This window comes from Corvus kubaryi, unplaced genomic scaffold (assembly GCF_017639235.1).
Source record: "Corvus kubaryi isolate FWS band 111438036 unplaced genomic scaffold, C.kubaryi_AGA036_p1.0 split3-73, whole genome shotgun sequence".
NCBI classification, from domain to species: Eukaryota; Metazoa; Chordata; class Aves; order Passeriformes; family Corvidae; genus Corvus; species Corvus kubaryi.
In genome coordinates this window covers 15,118,107-15,137,264 of record NW_024582091.1, presented here as the reverse complement: position 1 = coordinate 15,137,264, position 19,158 = coordinate 15,118,107, and the positions used below count along the sequence as shown (strand labels likewise).

General features: G+C 36.8%; 1 protein-coding gene across 8 annotated transcripts in view; it reads left to right on the top strand.

Annotated features, from left to right (window-relative positions):
- Positions 1 to 19,158, top strand: part of CEP162 (centrosomal protein 162) — a 44,272-nt gene that overhangs the window by 7,786 nt on the left and 17,328 nt on the right. For 4 of the 8 annotated variants that reach the window (XM_042016447.1, XM_042016446.1, XM_042016445.1 and 1 more), the window contains 14 exons: positions 2,355 to 2,465; positions 4,956 to 5,105; positions 7,774 to 7,926; positions 8,193 to 8,379; positions 9,329 to 9,381; positions 10,596 to 10,711; positions 11,732 to 11,762; positions 12,136 to 12,258; positions 12,935 to 13,126; positions 13,293 to 13,374; positions 14,221 to 14,485; positions 15,657 to 15,924; positions 17,589 to 17,728; positions 18,521 to 18,745. In XM_042016447.1, the coding sequence (XP_041872381.1) occupies positions 2,355 to 2,465; positions 4,956 to 5,105; positions 7,774 to 7,926; positions 8,193 to 8,379; positions 9,329 to 9,381; positions 10,596 to 10,711; positions 11,732 to 11,762; positions 12,136 to 12,258; positions 12,935 to 13,126; positions 13,293 to 13,374; positions 14,221 to 14,485; positions 15,657 to 15,924; positions 17,589 to 17,728; positions 18,521 to 18,745 (2,096 nt within the window). The remainder of the gene's footprint in view (positions 1 to 2,354; positions 2,466 to 4,955; positions 5,106 to 7,773; positions 7,927 to 8,192; positions 8,380 to 9,328; positions 9,382 to 10,595; positions 10,712 to 11,731; positions 11,763 to 12,135; positions 12,259 to 12,934; positions 13,127 to 13,292; positions 13,375 to 14,220; positions 14,486 to 15,656; positions 15,925 to 17,588; positions 17,729 to 18,520; positions 18,746 to 19,158) is intronic. The other 4 variants (XM_042016448.1, XM_042016449.1, XM_042016450.1 and 1 more) reach the window with 4 other exon arrangements.

Sequence of the window (19,158 nt, the reverse complement as noted above, 5' to 3'; positions counted from 1 at the left end):
TTCAAATAATGTAAGGACAGAGTGTTCTTGCTGGGAAATGGGAGAATTAAGAGGTTAGCATGACCTTGTTTATCTAGATACTATCAAAGAAAGTTTTCTGGTGACTTTAGAAGTTCAGCCTGTTTTCATGGTTTTTCTGAGATGCTTGAGGCAACCCAACTTTGATACTTCTCATGGTACAAAACACACTGGAATAGGTTCTTAAAGGGCAGGGTGATTACAAGTTTTAGAGAACAGTGCTTGTATGGATTAAGTAAAATTCAAAACAGAATCACAAGAAGCAATGTGATTGTATCAAGATGTTCCATCCAAATGATTTCTACCACTGTTATTTTTAAAATTAAGAATGTCTTACCTGCTATGCAGGTTAACTAGAGGTAAAGCTATTAGAACTGAAACAAACCTGATCTACAATTTACTGATGTATGAAATATCTGGTAAACTTTTTCAGGTTTCTCTTAAAAAAAACCTTCTTATTTAATAGAAAAACATTCAGAAGGTGAGCCTACCCAGTTTTGCCAGTATGGAATCAATTTACATGCAAAAGAAGTTAGCCTGTTCATACTGTTGATGAGAGGCTGGATTTCTTTTTTTTTTGGAGGGAGTTGAAGGTAATCTGTGTGCAATGCATTTTGGCTCCAAGATCTAACATCTTGGCAGTTGGACATAAAAAACCTGAGAATATAGTAGTGTACGCCAACTGTGCCAGATCTGTGCACAGAATTCTTCCCTGAGCACCATTTTTGCCAGGCAGATTAGTTGTATTTCATTTACTTCTCTGTCACCACTCTGTGTAGAATACCACGCTCATGGAGCATATGCAGAAGGCCATCTCCTACCTAGTACTTTAATATTGCCTTTAATTCCTGCTAGAGGGCTTTCCATTTTCTGTCTTGGCAAGAAGGGGGTAAGTCTGTGGCATGAAGTGGTTGTGTCATCCCATGAGGAAAGAGCTGTATTTGTCACACTGGACACTCGCAAATGGTAGCAGTTGCAGAATGTGTACCATGATGAATGCCTTTCTGCAAGATAGGGTCTAGTTTTAGGACAATTAACCTAGAGTCATAAAAGAGCCATTTGCAGAGGCCAGCTTGGCCCCCTCTGGGATAAACTGAGTCTTCCTCTGCAGTTTTATGTGGCTATAATTTTAGTTTGTGTAGATGTACTTGTGTTGTAAAACGACAGGTCAGGTGACTGTAAGGAATTCAGTGTGGGTAGACTTCCAGAACTGCTCGTATTTTCTTCTGTGTATCTGTTTTGCATGCTTCCAAGTGCTTTGTCAAATACCATTTTGCCATGTCTAATGTTCTCAGCATGTGTATGTTGTGTGGTGTGTTGCTCAGACCTCTTAAAAGTGGATGATGGCACAGCAGCATTGCAATGTAAGTTACTGCACTGGATGTCTGCGAAGATGATGATTTAGACTTGCAGTTCATTGTAAGGTTATATGTAGATGTCCCCTAAATAGCAAAATAATTTCCTATGGGAGAAAATAATAATATTGCTGTGATGCTAAAAAACATGAAAATAAGCTGAATTTAATTTCTGGATAGTGTAATGTCAGCATGCTTCAAAATTTTGTGGAGATCCTTGTGTGTCCTTCTGGGCTTGAACCTTCACGTTGGTTGCAGATAGGACATAACCAATATACTCTCAGCTAATAGCAATAGTATTTTTTAAGTTGTTTTATCATCATGAATCATATAAATGCATAAATCTTACTTTCACTCACAGTGTGGCACTGCATTCATTACAAATACATGCTCCGTATGTATAAGTTTATGTCTTTGGGTGTGACTGCATAGAGATAATGTTATCTGAAGAAAACCTGGATAATTAGCTTGTGTAATACACCAAGCTGATATGTTGCTTGCCGTTTGAGGTTGTGATTTTGAGTTACTTTGTTACCTATATCATGCTTTCTTGAAAGAGAAGAAGATTAATATGGGCTCTACACCTTTTTATTGTCTTGTTCTTTTTTTTTTCCCAAGGCTTGTTACAGAAGTGCCAGGAAATAAGTAGAGAGTTAAACTAATAGCCTGTTTTTACTTGGTTTTGTAGATTAATGGTAACAGTGTAGACTACTTCTGTTTGTTTCGCTGAGAAGTATAAAGGACATTTTAAAGTAACTCCACTAGTTATTCTAGGCATGTTTAAACTATTTGTTCTTCAGCTTTAAATTGAAATGTGCAAATTATGATTCAAGACACTGTCTTCCATATTGGACAGGTTAGAGACCTGAGTAATGTCCTTTCTACTTGCTTTTGTCGTTTAAATGATAAAAAGAAATTGGATACTAAGAATTCCTGTCCTGTCTTGCTTGCCTGTCTGTTCCTGCTGTTTGTCTTTTCAAGATTTTCAAATAAAATTTGTTAAAGTGAGAAAAGAGAAGAAACTGACAGAAAGCCATGCAGAAGCAGTGGAAAATACTGAACAAAAGAGTCCCAGTTCAGATTCCCAGTCTGGTATTTGATTAAATATGTTTTGATGTATTTATTCAGTATCAGTCTTGTGTTACTAGTGTGTTTGCTGTAGAAAATCCTTAGCAAATTGTCCATTAGACCAAGCTGCCACATACTTCTTTTGTCATTTTCAGAAGAAACTAATAACTGTGTAAACTTTTGCTGAATTGTCTTAGCATCATATATAACTACGTATAATGATGTAGTAGGACAGACAGTATTGAATGTCAGCCTGGGGAAAGGAGGGAATAACTTCAAAAGTCTGAACAAAAAGCTCTCACCTGTTGTAAGTACCTGTTTAGTAAATAGAAAGTCTCTTGCACTTCCTGCATCTCATACTCAAGAAATATTAATATTCATTGTTCTACTTGTTTAATTTCTAAGACAGCAGTCAGATAAGCATTTTATTTATTTTCTGTTGATGTGGTTCTTTTCTCTTTATTGATCACTGTGCTGCTTTATGCATGCTGCCCCTGGAATGGAAGCAGCAGTTGGTACAAATGAAAAACTTAAATTTTTTAATCTGCAGTGTTATTTTAGTCAGTGTAACTTTAGATTCAGCCTTTTATGTGAAGTCACTTTTTATATTATAAAGAAAAAGAAAAGAAATTCCAGGAAATAAGTAGGAATCATAAGCATTGATCCATTAAATACTTCTGTGTGAAAGACAGTAGCAATTAATTTGTACTAAACGTGGCATTGGTGTTAAATTCAAGCAGATTGGTAATATTTTGGAGAACCATGACAATGAAATACTTGGCACTTGGTCTTTGGATCATGTTGGTGATCTAGTATGTAGCCTATAGAACATCTCCCTGTGTTAGTTTTCTAGAGTGTATATGGAGCTCTGTTTTCATAAGCCTCATTTGCATATATGGCTATAAAGCATCTTGGTCTGGGAGAGAAACACTAAAAATTAATTTATTTCTCAAATTAGGATTAGTGTTTGAAATATGAGCACTAGCAGGACCTTGGTAGTTATTTCAGATTACTGTTTTAAAATGGATCAGGTGTTTGCATTATTTACAATGGACGGTATACTGTCAACACTTCTGGTTTCCCAGTTAATGTGGGAGAATATAGGTCTAGAGAAGTAGTGCCTTGCTAGTGAACTTACACATCAGTTGAGAGAATAAAGGACCTATGCATTGTATCAGAATAGATTTAATACCATTTCTCTCCTTGCTGCACCAGCTTCTTGTAGTTATCTTGGATGTTTCAGTTGTGTTAACTTCTGGTCACGTATCCCTATACTCCTGTTCTAAATAGCAGAAGTATTTTGCTTGGTGTCCTAGACTACTCTCTCTTGTGTCAAGGTAAACTGAAAAGACCCATAACTAAGAGTTTTGTCTGAATGACTTAATTTTGAAGCCTCTTCAATGTGACAATTTAAACATGGAAAAACCTAACACAGGCCATCTGGCTAGCCTAAGGTGTATAAAGGCTGTGGTGTGGCTGTCATTTAGGAGTCCAGAGGAGGCCACCAAGATGGTGGAGCACCTCTTGTATAAGGAAAGGATGCGAGAATTGGGTTTGTTAAGCCTAGAAAAGAGAAGACTTCAGGGTGACCTAACTGTGGCCTTGCAGTACATGAAGGGAGCCTGCAAGAAAGATGGAGAGAGACTTTTTACAAGAGCATGTAGTGACAGGATAAGGGGGAATGGTATCAAACTAAAAAGAGAGTAGGTTTAGATTAGGTATTAGGAGGAAGTTCTTTGCTGTGAGGGTGGTGAGGCACTGAACAGGTTGCTCAGAGATCTTGTGGATGCCCCATCCCTAGAAGTGTTCGAGGCCGGGTTGGATGGGGCTCTGAGCAGCCTGGTGTAGTGAAAGGTGTCCCTGCCCATGGCAGGGGCATTGGAACTGGATGATCTTTAAGATCCCTTCCAACCCAAACTGTTCTATGATTCTTTGATCATTACAGCACAGTTTTCAGCATAGGTGCTATTATCTAAAACTTAATTTTGCTAATGTGAATGGAAGGCATTTGTTGTATTTGCTGCTGAGCAAGTCCTCACAAGGGTTTGAGCAAACAAATGCTGTTCTTATACCTGACAGTGGTAAAGACAGTAGTAATTTATACTTATGTACCTACATTTTTCCACTTTCTTTGAACCAGTCTGGATGCTTTCTTTCAAACCTCATAGTAAATGTTTTACTGTTGAGATAGTTTTACTAGTTTTCTTTGTTTTCAGGTCATTTATTGAGGTCTTAGAACAGTGTATTTGAATGCAAAGTATACATGGATCGAGAAGGAATTTATCCTTTTTAAAAATAAAAAAAAAAGATGGAGAAGAGTAGTTATATTTTCAGAAGTTATAAGTATTAACTTTAGTTTTTATTTATAGGTAGAAAATTAGAGGTAATTCAATGTACAAGAAATTGAACTGTATTACTTTTTCAGAAGTGTCACTTTGAAGTCTCACATCTCATTCTTCTCTTTATTCCCTGTCCATTATGTATTAAAATTTATAAATGTTTATGTACACTTAGGAGTAGTTCCCTCTAAATCTTACAGTGCATCTCACAGCAAGGCTTTGTCTAAATCCAAAATGTTGGAAAAATTTCATAAGGACAAGAAAGACTCTTACTTAAACAAAGAAGAAGGAACCCTCGCTTCTGACAGTCCAGACAATTCTGAGGGTAACAAATTTACTGTATTTTATATGATAGTAAAAAGGTAAAATGACTCAATTTTGACAGTCTTGGTCAGATTAGAAAAAGGAAGTTACTTTTTGAAATAGATGTTTTGTCATTATCAGTTTGAGTCCTTTGTATTTATGTTTTTAAATGTTTATCTACAAGTGTGGTAGTTAGAAATATTCTTCAAAGTGAAACTCAGATTCTTATTTTAATTAATTTCAAGTGGCTGGGCTTTAAAAAGGAGTACTGTATATTATTAGCCTTACAAAATGTTGCATGTAAACCTACACATAACAACATCTTTGGCATTCAAGATAACTATTTAAGAAGCTTTTACAAGAAGTAACCAATACCCACCCTCCAAAAACAAATGACTTGTGCTAGCCTCACAGAAATCAGTGGGACTGTTCAAACAGCCAAAAACATGATGAAAAGACTGTTAAATCCATATGAGTTGATATTTTTTCCAAGTTTGATAGGTTTCTCAGAGTTCAGATTGTGTAGGGCAAGAGAAAAGAAGTATTCTTGCCTTCACTAGCTATGGCGAGTGTGTCTGGGGGTTGTGAGTGGCTAAATTGCAAAGTTTAATGGCTGCAGAAACAGTATTTGATTTTCACATTATTATGGAAGGTGCTTTTTTAAAAAAACTCTGATTTCACTCAAACCCTGAATGGCAAAATATTATTAGACAGCTTACATAAATCTTGTGAAGCCTTCAAGATCAATGTACATCTGCTGAGAAATTTCACTGGATATGAGATTATTTAAATGAAAAAAAACCACAGGAAAATGTTTTTCTTTAAAATTTTGTTCTATTAAGCACTCTAATTGGTTTTTTTATTGATGTATAATCCCTTCTCCTTTCTTGCAACTCTCTACATAGGAGGTCAATTGCAGTTAGCATTTGATTCTGCTAATACATTCTCATTCAAAAATAGGGTGTTGGAGGTCTGGTGAGATTATTAAAGCTCTGCAAAAAGCTTGTGACCCAGCTGCAGGCAGACTCCTATTTGCTGTATTGATAACTAGAATAGAGTGCCATCTGAGTAAATTACTTTAAATTACTGCATTTGGCTATCTGAGAAATGGGCTATTTGTTGTTTTTTACTTCTGTTCAGCACTTTGAGCTTTCCATTTTCTACTTTTCAATGTAGCAATATGTATTTATTGAGGCATTAACTTTCTGTACATGCGGAGCTTGACCTTTAGACAACGCCTCTGACATTTAGTTGTTGTGTGCAAGGCAAGTCAGTCAGAGCTCTGTATTGAGGACAGAGCTGAGATTAGATACAGGAATGTGTATTTCCAAGATGTGGAATCTTATGCACTTAGCATCCCAACAAAACATGCAAGGGGACTTCGTCATTAAAATCAAGAAAATAAACCTATTCTACTTTTTCATAGGGAGGCTCTTACAATCAGAATGAATGTGCTGAGGGCTGCCCAGTAGGGAGGGAAAAGGTGTTGAGACTCCTATTTTCCCACCCTCCCTCACCGTAAGTACATTTTCAGTACCAAAGGGAAAGGATTCTCCATTGTCATGATGTAGGCAGGTATGGCATTTTTTAAATGGGACTTCCATGGGCCTGTGTAGAGAACAGAGGAAGAGCCCAGAGCCGAAGCACTTGGTCAGCACATGGAAGACTGATTTAGTGTTATTGATGTATGGATCTCCTCCAGTCTCCTGCAGCAGGAAATGAGCTGTTGTCAGTGTCTTCACCCCTCCTGGTGTGTTCAGTACAAGGACACAGCTACAGTCCAAACATCATGTGGCCAGGCAGAACGAAAAATTCTGAGTGCTACCAGCTGACAATTCATGTTGGAAAAGACAGTTTCTGTTCCCTTCTGTGAGAACTGTTAAATAATTTCATACATCATTTGATAAAATGCATAAGCAGCTTTTCTACTATCCCTTCTCCAGCAAGAACTTACACAGAATCTAAGTATAAACGTGTGTGTTTTGCAGACAGACAGAAGGGAGTTTTTGAACTAGGAATGTCCTGCAATATCTGGCTTTTAGTCTTCCATAAGGAAGTAGATAAGGCAGCGTTCTGCCTGAGAGCCAGCATAAAGTTTTTAAGGTGATGTTGAACCCTCACAACAGTGAAATTACAATAAGGAGAGCAAGTGCAAGTTGTAATTGCATAAATATATAGAATGGGAGAACTGAGTGTTTATCAGTGACTTTTAAGAAACTTTGATTACTATTTTTTTCCTTAAACCCTTTAAGCAACAAATGAAGTGTAGCTGCTAAGCCAATGGCTCAGCAAGTTTAAAAAATCTGTGGTGATCTGAGGTAGTAGATCAAACAAAATAAACTGACTTTTATGTCAATTTCGGTGTAGGGTCTGTGTGTGTGTGATCATCTTTCCTGAGTAATATGACGGTACCTCAATTTTTGCAGTTGTTACATTTAACTCATGCTGAGCTTTAGGTATGTGTGCAAATATGAAGGATAGGAAGATAATGTTTATAGTAGCTTAATTAATTAAACAAGATTTATACATATAATCAGTGGAAATTAGGTGAATGCGACTCGTGAGACTGCTTATCTTTGCAATTGCAATGGGAGATTAAAACTGGTGGTTCTGGAAGGAGACTAGAAGACTGATATGTCATACAAATAGCATTTAGATGGTAGTCAAGAATTTCACAACTTTTTCCCTAGGAATGCTTGCAGCCAGTGGAAGCTTTGTCAAGATACAGAACACTTCACAGCCTGTGGGAGAAACTCATGAAAATATGGATGTTGGAAAGATGCAGCTTCAGAAAAGTAATGGAGATGCTGTCTCTTTGAGTAGAGACAGCCTGGAAACAAATGGTGAGAACTGAGAGCCCAACCATTTCATGAAGTTAGCTAGATCTAAATAAATTACTATTAAAAGCAGTTTACCTTAATTAATTTCAAGATGGGATTCTTCACTTCTGTCAGCTGCACCTTGTGAACTGAAGGCTCCTAGTACTAGTTTGTGATGATTTGATGCCATTAATATTTTATGAGCATGTCTGTAGTGGTTGTTAACTGTTGTGGCTATTCTGTGTGGACGTACAGCACAGGCACAGTTTATTCTCTTTTTTGAAATTTAGATTCAGTTTTAGCTTCTGGGCCTAATCAAAGTATTGTGGGAGTTGGATTGGATACCTTGGAAGAACAAGAAGAAAAAGAGATCTTCTTTGCCAAGCTTGAACGAGAAGCTTCATCTACTATTGATTATTCAAGATTAAATAAAGAGCTGGATTCCAATGATTCTGTCATACTTGCACCATTTGTACGGTAATTTAGAGGGAAGAAAAGTTGTGGGCTGGATCAGTGGGCACACGTGGCTTGGGTATGGCCACTGAGATTTTGTTGGATGATATCCTGTATATTATTCGGTCAGTTTTTTGTTGGTTTATTGTGGTTTGGCTTTTTTTCTTCAAGACAAGGACAGAAATGAGCTTAATAAATTAAAGTGGGAGCATGATTACTGATGAGTGGATGTAGCTCCACAGTCTTGTGCATAACTCAACAGGAACAAGTCAATTTAACATTCATAATTGTAAGGTGTAACTAAATGAAGAGGTAACAACTGATAATAACAAGGAAATAGATCAGGAAAGATTCTGTGTCCCTTTAGATGTGGTATTACCAGTGAATCTAGACAAAAGATACTTAATCTTAATAGACATGGGCAACCCATTTATAATCAGTTTTGTGAAAATAAGTTCAAACATCTGTGAGAGAAATGGATGAAGGGGAAGTTCAGGCTGCTGTTGCTGAAAATGCTGAGTTCAAAGGCAACTTCTGATATGAAAACAGTTGGAGGGGCAGAATTCTGGAGAGCTTTACATAAGGACAGAACTTTAATTTTATGGAAAAAGGGGGAAGAAAGGAGAGGCGGGTGGTTTTTAAATTTATTTTGTTACTCCAGAATGACAGGGTCAGAACAGGAGGCAAACCTTAATGATAAAAATATTTTTGAGAAGTTAGCGTAGATGTTGAAGAGAATGCAGAAAGGGAGTGATTTTAAGAGTTAGATTGAGAATTTTAGCTGGGAAATACTTTATTTTAATAATTGCTGACACTTTTCCACTTTCCTTACCTTTGATTTGGTTTGTTGGACAAATTCAGATTCATTCTTTTATTACTAATTGTAAGAAGTGTCAAAGTGTAGAGTTCCAAGAAAAAAAGTCTATTTATTTGCTGTCCAAATAAAGAGTAGAATTTTCATTTTATTTCTCAGAAATGAAAATACTGAAAAAGAGGAAGAAGGATCTGCACGTGAAGAGAAATCTGGTAATACAGTCTTTTCTCTCACCTGTAGTTCTTACATCGGCCTTTTAGGCTGTCTTTGCATTATGACTGTGCAGCTGTTACTCAGAGGGGTTTAGGGGTTTACTTTTGTTTCTGTGCTTTTTTTTTAAAAGTGGATTTTTAATCTATTGTGAACCAAAAGACAAAAAGAAAAGGAAAAAAAGTAGTAAAAACCCTCTATCAATCATAACTGAAAAAAAGACTCTGATGTTGAAATTTGATTTGATGTTTGATTTATTTTGGTGTCTTAACTGTCATCTATATTTTTGTGCCATCTTCTCATGCCTGAGTTTCATCTCTGCACTCTGCAGTATTACTCTTACCTGATTTCCCCCCCAAATTTCCATGCTACATTTCTTGTTTATTTGTCTTTCACTTGTCATGTCTCTTTACTTCATGCTTTATTGCTGGCATATAATAGAGTGTATTCCTGTAACTTAACAGATTGTATTTTCAAATTTATGTATTTAGCTGAACTTTCGAGAGGTCCTGTTGTCAGGCTTGAATTTCCCTAGCATAAAGAGGATATATTTGTAAACCATAAACACAGAAAGAACACATTATGAAGCAGTGTTTTTCAAGGCTTCCAGGTTTAAGTGTTACAGATAATGCAGACACTGGAGGCGGTAACCACAGGAGCTAAGTGGGAGAGGTACAGCAAAAGAGAACTGAAACTTGTGGAAGGATCTAGGTAACTGAAGGAAAAGCCTTTGGCTTGCTTGTGTCGTTCATTCTCTAACACGCTTGTATTTAAATAATGCTTACTCTTGAGAGTGGCTTTTGGCCCACCAAAGCAGGTCATAAGAAGCCAAATTACAGGTTCTGAGCCTCAAAACTGCTGAAGTTGTCAAAGTGGATGTACAGAGTACTTTATCTACTGGGTAGGAATTGCATCATTTCACCCTAAGTGAGAGAAAGTAATTGAGTAGAAGGGGTCAATTCAAGTACACCTTGAGGAGACAAAGCATATCTGATCACAAGGCAAGCTTTCTTTGAATTTAGAGATATTATGTGTGACTTTCACTGTAGCTTTAGTACCACACTCAGTTTTGGAAACTTTCTGTTGCCTTTTGAAAGGAGTAATACTAGCAATAGCTGTTCTTAGACGAGGCATTGGAGAAAAGGAAATAGCTGTCTCTTACTGCTTTATCTTCCTTGAGTGTTCATTCTATTTGATGTTTATTTTACTCTTTTAGGTAGCTACAGTGAAGATTTTGAGGAAGAAACAGATACTAATCCCGCCCTTAAAACCGAGGGAGATCAGGTGAATCAAAACATCATATCAGAAGTTGATTTAAGTCCTCAAGAACAGGTATAGCTTGCCAAATGTTTCTATTAGTTGCAGGAATTTTAAAAACTGTACAGTGTGTAACTGTAAATATAGTAAACCTTTGTATGATAGGTACTGTCTGAAAGAATATAGTGGCCCTCAGACTACATCTTTCTGTTAAGGATATGCACTTTCCTGTGATAGATCATAGAAAGGGTTAAGTGCTTCACAGGGTTTCCTGTTTACTCCTCTTTTAAGTTACGAAATGTCAATGGAAGCACACAAATGATGAGCTTAAGTGGAGACAGCCTCAGAACTGGGTAGTGTTTAATCTCTCAGAGCTATTGAGGTACAAGTGACATAGACTGGTGGAAGTAATTCTGTACAGAGAAACCCTTTGGACAGAGGACCCAAAAATCTTCACTGTATGAGCTTTGGGGGCACTGCTGTCCACTGGCTTAGTCAGGTCTTTTGATGTGTAGCACATGTGGTTGGAGCACATAGGTGCATCCCTGGAGCACGTATTCAGATTTGGGGTTTTTTCTGAAGTCTATAGAGGACCATGTATTCATTTTCACTAAGTAAACTTATTTGGGTTTTAGTTCTTTTTAAATAAATTTATTAGAGTGGTATTTCTAATAAATGTTTGAAAAGAAAAGTTAGAATGGAACTGTCATAATGTGCTTACTGCTACTTAATTTTCTTTTCTCAAATTACAATAAAAGAAATCAGGAAGGTGCAAAAATGCTTCTTTATGCAGAGGAACTTTTAATTCCTGTTCACTTGTGAGAGGGTTTGTAGAGTACATAATGTTGAGAACTTTCGGCATCATAAGGAGGGTTTTAGAGAAGTGCATATTCTTGGAGAATGAATAACTGCTTAGTTCTAAGTTCTGAAAACTGTTTTTAGGTATTGGACCAACTTCTGAAGTTTGTCCAGTTTTTTTTCCCCTGATATTCAAAAAGTAATTCTCTCTTTTTCTCTCTCTCTCTTTTTCTCTCTCTCTCTTTTTCTCTCTCTCTCTTTTTCTCTCTCTCTCTTTCTCTCTCTCTTTCTTGTTAGGAAGAAGCAAACACCGGGATGCTGGCTAAAGGTAAAATATAAGCTTTGGTCAGTGGAAGAAGACTAAATGTAACTTTTTGAAACTTGCTTACCTGCTTTTTAGTATTTTGATATTTTTCACCTGATTTTATTGTGTTCTCCTGAAAATATGCTGGATCAAAATAGTTAAAAATAATCTACATATTAGCAATTCAAGGTCATCGATGTATTTTTGTATTTATTACACCTACTCAGAACTCAGATTTGTAATCAGAGTTCATCGGTTTACCATTAATGGCATTAAAGTAATCTGTATAGTACTTTTTGCATGCTTAAGACATCAAGATAAGCTCTGGTATACTTCTAATTCCAGTGTGACAAAGTATAAATAAGAGAATTGTTTTGTTTAACATTTATCTTCTTAGTTGTCTTACTTGAGTCACAAGATTCTACTGCAGAACTTCAGAAGGCCGTTGAAACATCGGGTGTAGCTCCAGGCGAACATGATCAGCCTGAGGAAGTCAGTGCAGTTGAAATGAATGAAGCAGGTAAGGGGTGCTTTAAAAAAAGAGAAAAAAAAAACCAAAAAAAAACCCACCACACAAGAAAACTTAAAATCTTACTGTATTAGAATAGGTGACTCCGATGTCTTCATTCGTTCTTAGATTATTGGGGAACATGAAGCCCTCGGCTTTTACCAACAGATTTCGAAAGCAGAAGGAAATATTTCAGGAAAAAGTAATGTTTCTACTAAGAAGACACTTTTGTCTACTTGGTTACTGTAAAGTAGCTTTTGATGTTGCAATTTCATATTTAAATACCATCTCCTGTGGTTATTCCTCGTGTCTAAAATTCTTCTTTGACAACACTGAGCTCAATTATTAAATATATTCTCTTATCGAATAGGCTAGTTATAACTGTGATGGCACCTGTTAAAATAGTCATAAAATATATGCTATTAATTTTAGTACTGTTAAAATATTGAGCTGGGGGAGGATTGAGGAGAGGAATGCAAACTGTAGGTGAGACAATTTAGTAGACACTAATTAACTTGGCACCTGTTTATAGGAAAAACAAGGTTTTTGATTATTTTTTTAATGTAACTGAAGTCACTGTTTTCCCCATGTAATAGACCAAGATAGTAACTGAAACACAGGCTCCAGTGGGATGTTTCCCAAACCAGAAAATCCAGTAGTGTCTCTTACAAGCCTGCTTTTTTCCCAGGTACTTCCTATGGACAAACCACCAGTGACATGGAAGCGCTACACCAGGCATATCATCACATTGATCAGTCTTTGGGGGACAGTGACAAGCAGAAACTGCACAGTTCTGCAGTGGCAGTCTCAGAAGGCTTAGGGCAAAGCATTTCACAGAATAATGACATCTATGCAAAAAACATGTCAACTGTTGATTCAGGTAAAGAGCTCAAAGGAAGGCATATATTGTACAAGCTTGTAAAATGAGTGAGCTAGTAATATCCGTAATACGCCATTTATGACACATTTTTAAATGTTGTCCTTGTAACAGATACTTTTTCTAGATTGTTTTTTAATTTATTGTATATTTATTTCTCATTATTTAGATTTACCTACTGTGGAAGAATTGATGAAAACAATTAAAGGACATTTATGTAATATCAGAAATTTTGATGTGGACTCTGAAAGGTATTTATTTCAAGATGCATTTTAAGAATTGTAGTAACTTAAAGCTACTATTTGTGGAAAACACCTTACTAAATAACTCATCTGTCTCTTTCCCTGATTAAATACTGAAATTTTGTTATATCCTGCACTGGCATTATGACATTTGCAGTGAACTGTTAAATGAATTATACAATGTTAATAGGTTTAGACCAGGGATTCCTGTACTTACTTTGGGTAATAAGCAGCAATGTTTGTCAAATCATTTGGAGGGGTGTTCCTCCACAGCTAGGATCTCTACCTTCCCAGTTTTCTCCTCTTTCCCCTTCTCCATACATGGATTTCAGCCCACATCCTATCCTGGCTCTCCAGCCTCCATAATCTTAAGTTCAAATCCTTTTAAGATCAAAGCCTACTGTTGTGATTCTTACTAACCTGTGCTCCATACCTCCTCCTTGTTTGCTGCAACTGTTCTGTCTAGAGCAAACAGCACAGGCCTTGGAACTGTCAGAAATACAGGTTATGCTTAGCAGATGAGTTTTGGGAGCTTATCATATAGCTGCACCCAGCAGAAACTACCACTAATTTTTTATTAGTGTTAATTGCAGGCTTACAGGTGTTTATCTTGTACCCAATTTTGGTACCTCCACAAAAACAGTCCCTACTGGTAAGCAGCTCTTGTTCCACAGCGTGGAAGAGAATCTGTGTGACTAAATCTGCAAGATGGGTCTTAAAAGAGGCTTAATAGCTCTTTGAAATTCAGGCAGTCTTTACAGCTGATACCTAAAGAAAAAATGCCCTGCTTTTTCCAGAGTGATAGAAAAGCAAAGGGCAAGTGTTTTATTATGTATGGTTTCTTTTTTCTTGTAGTCCTGTGAAACTGGTAGGCAGCACAGAAAATGACCTCATTAGCCACTCGCCCTTTGAAGACCCCCAGAGTAATACAGTTTGGGAGAAAGACTCAGTTGAAAAGTTTACCAGAGAAGAAAGCATCTTTCTACAGACAAGTGTGAATGATGATAACTTTCAGAGGATCACTGAGAAAGAAATTCAGACCAGTGAAGTACAGCCTGATATACTAAGAGAAAAAATAGGACAAGACTCTCTGCTTTCACAAGGAAGCAAAACTAAAAGAGTAAGTATTACCAACCAAATTTTTGTTACATGGAAATAATTTTTAAAGGTATATCTTTTTAGACTGCCTATCACTTGATTATGCTCTGATGTTTAGAAATTGAGAGACTGTTGTTCTTTTTCTTGAAATTCTCATGTTGCCATTGCTACTGTTAGAGGTCACCAAATCCAGTGGACATTGGGGCCAGTGAGATTCTTCTTGTCCGAGCCCAACCTATGCAAGGCTGCTGGAGTCTCCAGTTCAAGATAGTGATGTCTCTGAGCATGTGAGGATTGGAAGGACACATATGAACACACAACAGGCTAAGAACAGGGAACATTTTTACAGAGAGAACAGTTAGAAATACAGTTCAGTAAGAATATAGGAGAGACTGTAATGGTCAGTGTCCAGCTGAGTCAGACAAGTGTGCTGACCAGCAACCTGGTCATGTCACCAGCTTTTTAAATCTGATTTTTCCTTCTCTTTCCCAGACTCGTTTCTTTACCTATTTTTTGTTTTCGTTCTTTCCCAAAAGATCCTGTAAATTTTGCACATTCTTACAATCATCTCAAATATTCCAGAACAAGATTTATGTAATCCCAAATCTTCTCCCTGGATCCCTAAATTCTTTTCTCCTTGCATCCCCTAAGTTAGCTTCACACTCCTTTTCATACTCTCTTGTGTATGCAAGGCATTACAGGGACAGAGGTTTGGCTGATTTATCCTGGTGAATTTACCACCTGGGCAAACAGGCTAAACTTTTTCGTTTACTGGTTTTGGGAATTGTGTGCTTTGTTTTTTGATGATGAAGTGTAGCAAGGTTCCTCTGCCTGCCACTGTTCCTTTCTTCATGGCTGGTTTTCTACATTCACTGTGTTCATTAGCCTTTAGTCATGACCGACCTGATTTGGTAAGCAGAAGATCCTGTAATGTACAGTACAATTAAAATAAAAATACAATTTCGCAGATCAAGTACAGAACCAGTACAAAATACTTGCCCTATGTAGTTCTGAAGTAGTACAATTCTGCAAATTTACTTCCTACTAATTTGGTTAAAAATAATGCTTTCCATCACCCTGAGTCTTACAGTTGTGTAGTTTTGGTAACTGGTTCTGTGTTTTTCACTGGTAAAGTTACCTTCAGTTTACAGCAGAGCCTAAAACTTGTTTTAAACAAATGTGTTCTGTCACAGGCTCTTCGGTTTTGTTCCTTGAAGAATGAAAGATCAGAATCAATGACAAACAAACCAGTGTCATACAAGAATATCAGAAGTCCAGCACCCTTACATAAAAAGAAACCTTCACATGGTACTCATGGACTGGTTAGAAGTTCTGGCTATGGGAAACCCAGTTTACTTTCAAAGCAGTCTTTTCCAGTTAGTGAAAAGAGAACATCAAAAGAAACTTTCAAAAAGACCTGTCTGAAAGCCAAAAGTCCTGCAGATAGAGCAAAATCTAAAGGTAATTCTAAGTTTTAAGAGTTTTAATTCTGAGTTTTAAGAGCCAGAGAGATTTGCTCCTTATGCTTCACATTTAAAAAAACCCAAATATCATAGAGAAATCTAAACTCAAATGCAGTTAAGTACTGATTTTTTTCTGTATTATCATGAAATTGCTGTGAGAGACTTTTATATGTATCTTTGTAGTCGTGTTTCATTTCCACTCACATATACCACCACTATGTTTGAGACTTACCTATTCTTCACCAGTAGGACCAAAAGAATAGAAAAAGCTGGTGTTCAAAAATAAATATCTACTAGTTGACATTTTTCATTACAGTAAATGCAAAGACACACTAACATGCTGACACACTAACTGCTATGTTTGAGGCTGAATTTCTTTTTCAGCTGCTTCTTTTGATCTTTGCTTTCCTGGAGTACAAAAAAAGTACTAAAAAGAAAGTCCTATTTTCTGTTCATGTCTGGAAAGAAATGTCTATGGAAAGAAGAATACCAATGTAGTCCTGTGAAAATTGAGTTGCAAGTAAAGGACTGAACCTTTTTATTTTGGGGTGAAGCCTGAAGAGTTTCATGACATAATTCAGCTTAGTGTCTTTGCAAACAACGTTTGCTGCTATCCCTGAGGCAGGCTTTAGTGCACTTCTAGCATGCAGTGCTTTTAAAAACCCTGCAGGCAGTGTCAGGAAAAGCAGTTTAGGATTATGTTACCTGCCTTAGGGAGATGCTTCAGTGGCAGCTGTTGAACTGAAGGGACCTCAGTTCATTGTTGTGTCTCTGCCTGTGGAAGAAAAGCTTGTACAGCCTGGTGAAGGTGGTAAAGTGAATGAGAAGTACTGAGAAAATGGCCACTGGCCTCATGCAAACTTGCTCTTCCCTCTAGCTATAACCATTCACCATAGCAATTTTAGGTGATTTCAGAAGTTAATCTCACACAGCCACATTCTGCAGAGGCCTCTATAGCTGGGAGGAGAATAGCCTTGAATCAAAGAATTCCCTAGTCATCACTGCTAAGGGAACACCTTTCTGAGGGGTGTGTGACTCTAAACAGGCATGAAATTTGGAAAAGAATCATTGTCTGGTGGGGTTTTTTTTCAGGTGTAACGTTCCTAAGCAGGAGCAGTCAAAATGGCAATTATAGTTGCTATCTGTATTTCAGAAGACTGAGATGTGAACAGCTCCATGTATGTTAGTGACTCTAGGGGGAAGTTTCCTGCCTTTTTATTCCAGTCAAGTTATTTGTTGCAACAAATAAATGTTGCATTTCTTTCTATGATGTCTGCACTCCGAAGTCCATTTTGAAAATTGCTGTTTCTTATCTTCCCCATAGCTTGCAATATGTTGTGTTTCTGTATACTTAGATAACTGGCAACTTCTCAAGCAGAAGAGTGAGGTTAACCTTGTTTCATGAAGGATTTATTATCCAGCTATTTGTTTCAGTTGTTCTCTTGGGTTTTGTTTTATCTTGTCATCAGTTCCTTACTGAAAAAAAAACCAAAACAAATCCTCCAGTTTTTCATTGTTCTCGAGTTTCTGTATTTAATTCAAAATTCAGGTTGTAGAATACTTTACATACCTACAGGTTGGATCACATGAATACGTTTTTTTCTTAAAAGACATAAAATTCTGAATTTAATTTGTTCTATTTTACTTTCTGCCTAAATGAAGAAGCCTTATTTGCTACTAGGATAATAAGATCTGCAACAAATGAACCAACTTTGGAGGGGAGTATTAACAGAGTTTTGTCTGGCCAATCAGTTGTTAGTAATCTTCGACACCAGGCTGTGGATTACAACAGGCAATATCATGTGAGTAATAATCAGTGATGCTCCTAGTTATAGTATGTACAGCTTGGTTTGCAAGCCTATTTTGTCAGGTCTTTTAACAATTATCACAAGAATGGCAAATACTGAAATGTTGAACAAAGACTTCCCTTCGGTCAAACTAGTTATTGCTTTTAAAATATGCAAGTACAATCATACTGCTTTTCAGTTGCTTGGATAATGCTGTTGCTTTGGTGGTTCTATGTAATTAAAGTTGCTTATTAAATTCTAAAAATTACTATTTTGTTGTAAAAGAAGGTTAAATTGAACTTCTACTTATAATATTCTGCTGTGAATGTTGAAACAGTACTACTGTTCAGGGATCTTTCCTATTTGCATTGCATTAAATATTTAAGAGTATCTTCTGACTTCTCCAGGATGACTGTATTTGCAGTACCATAATGGTTTTTCCTTCTCCCTTATCAACTGCATAATAAAGCTATTCATTGAATACCTAAAGCATTGCTGCTTTTCTAAAAGTAAGATGCTTAGCAATATAATAGCAATATAGTGGCTGTCATATATGATGTAGTTGTTTCTTGTTGGGCTTTTTTGGCTTGTTTTCCTCATATATATTTTGCAAATGAGAAGGTAGCTCATTAAAATAAATGCAGGATGTTTTGCTATTACAATGTTGGGTATTTGTGTTTTGGGTTGTTTTTTCAAGTGCCTTATATTGTTGCTGAGAGCCAGACAAACCAGTTAAATAAAACTGATGAGCAGAGTTCTGGTAAACAATCAGCTCAGTGTAATGTTTCCCTGAATTGTCTTCTCTAGGACTTACCATTTTCCCCTATCAAAAGTCGTGATAGGGAGCTATATTTGTTAAAACGAGTACAAGCAGCAGAGGACCTGAACACAGCTCGGGATTTGATTCAGCAGCTGGCCAGCAAGCTTTCACAAGAAGAGAAGGAGATGGAGGCAAAGGTAGTAGAACTGAAAACGCAGCATGAAAAGGAGCTTTCTCGTCTGGGTCAGGAAAACTATGTTCTTCAGAGTAAGGTACTGTATCCTGTGCCTATAGAAGAGAAGAAACATTGTTTCTGAAAATTGAATTAGTGTTACTTTACATGAGTTGTTGAGCAGAAAATCCGAATTTACACGGACAGTGCAACTTTATACATGCATACCTGCTGTTACATTTATTGCCTGCAAGACATGATTTTTTTTTCCTAGAGATATGTTATCCTGAGTTCCCTTACTTTGCTATTTTGTGAGTGCTGCAGCTAGTTTTTTGCAAATATTTAAATCACTCTCACAGAGATTAACAGATACCATTTGTTACAGATAAGTACTTTATGTTGAGATATTGTTTATTGTTCTTGATGCATTTTTCAATGTTGTGTTTTGTCTGTATATCTATTCCCAGAGTTATTCCACGATACCCTCCTGTCTAGACACATAAGAACAGAAAC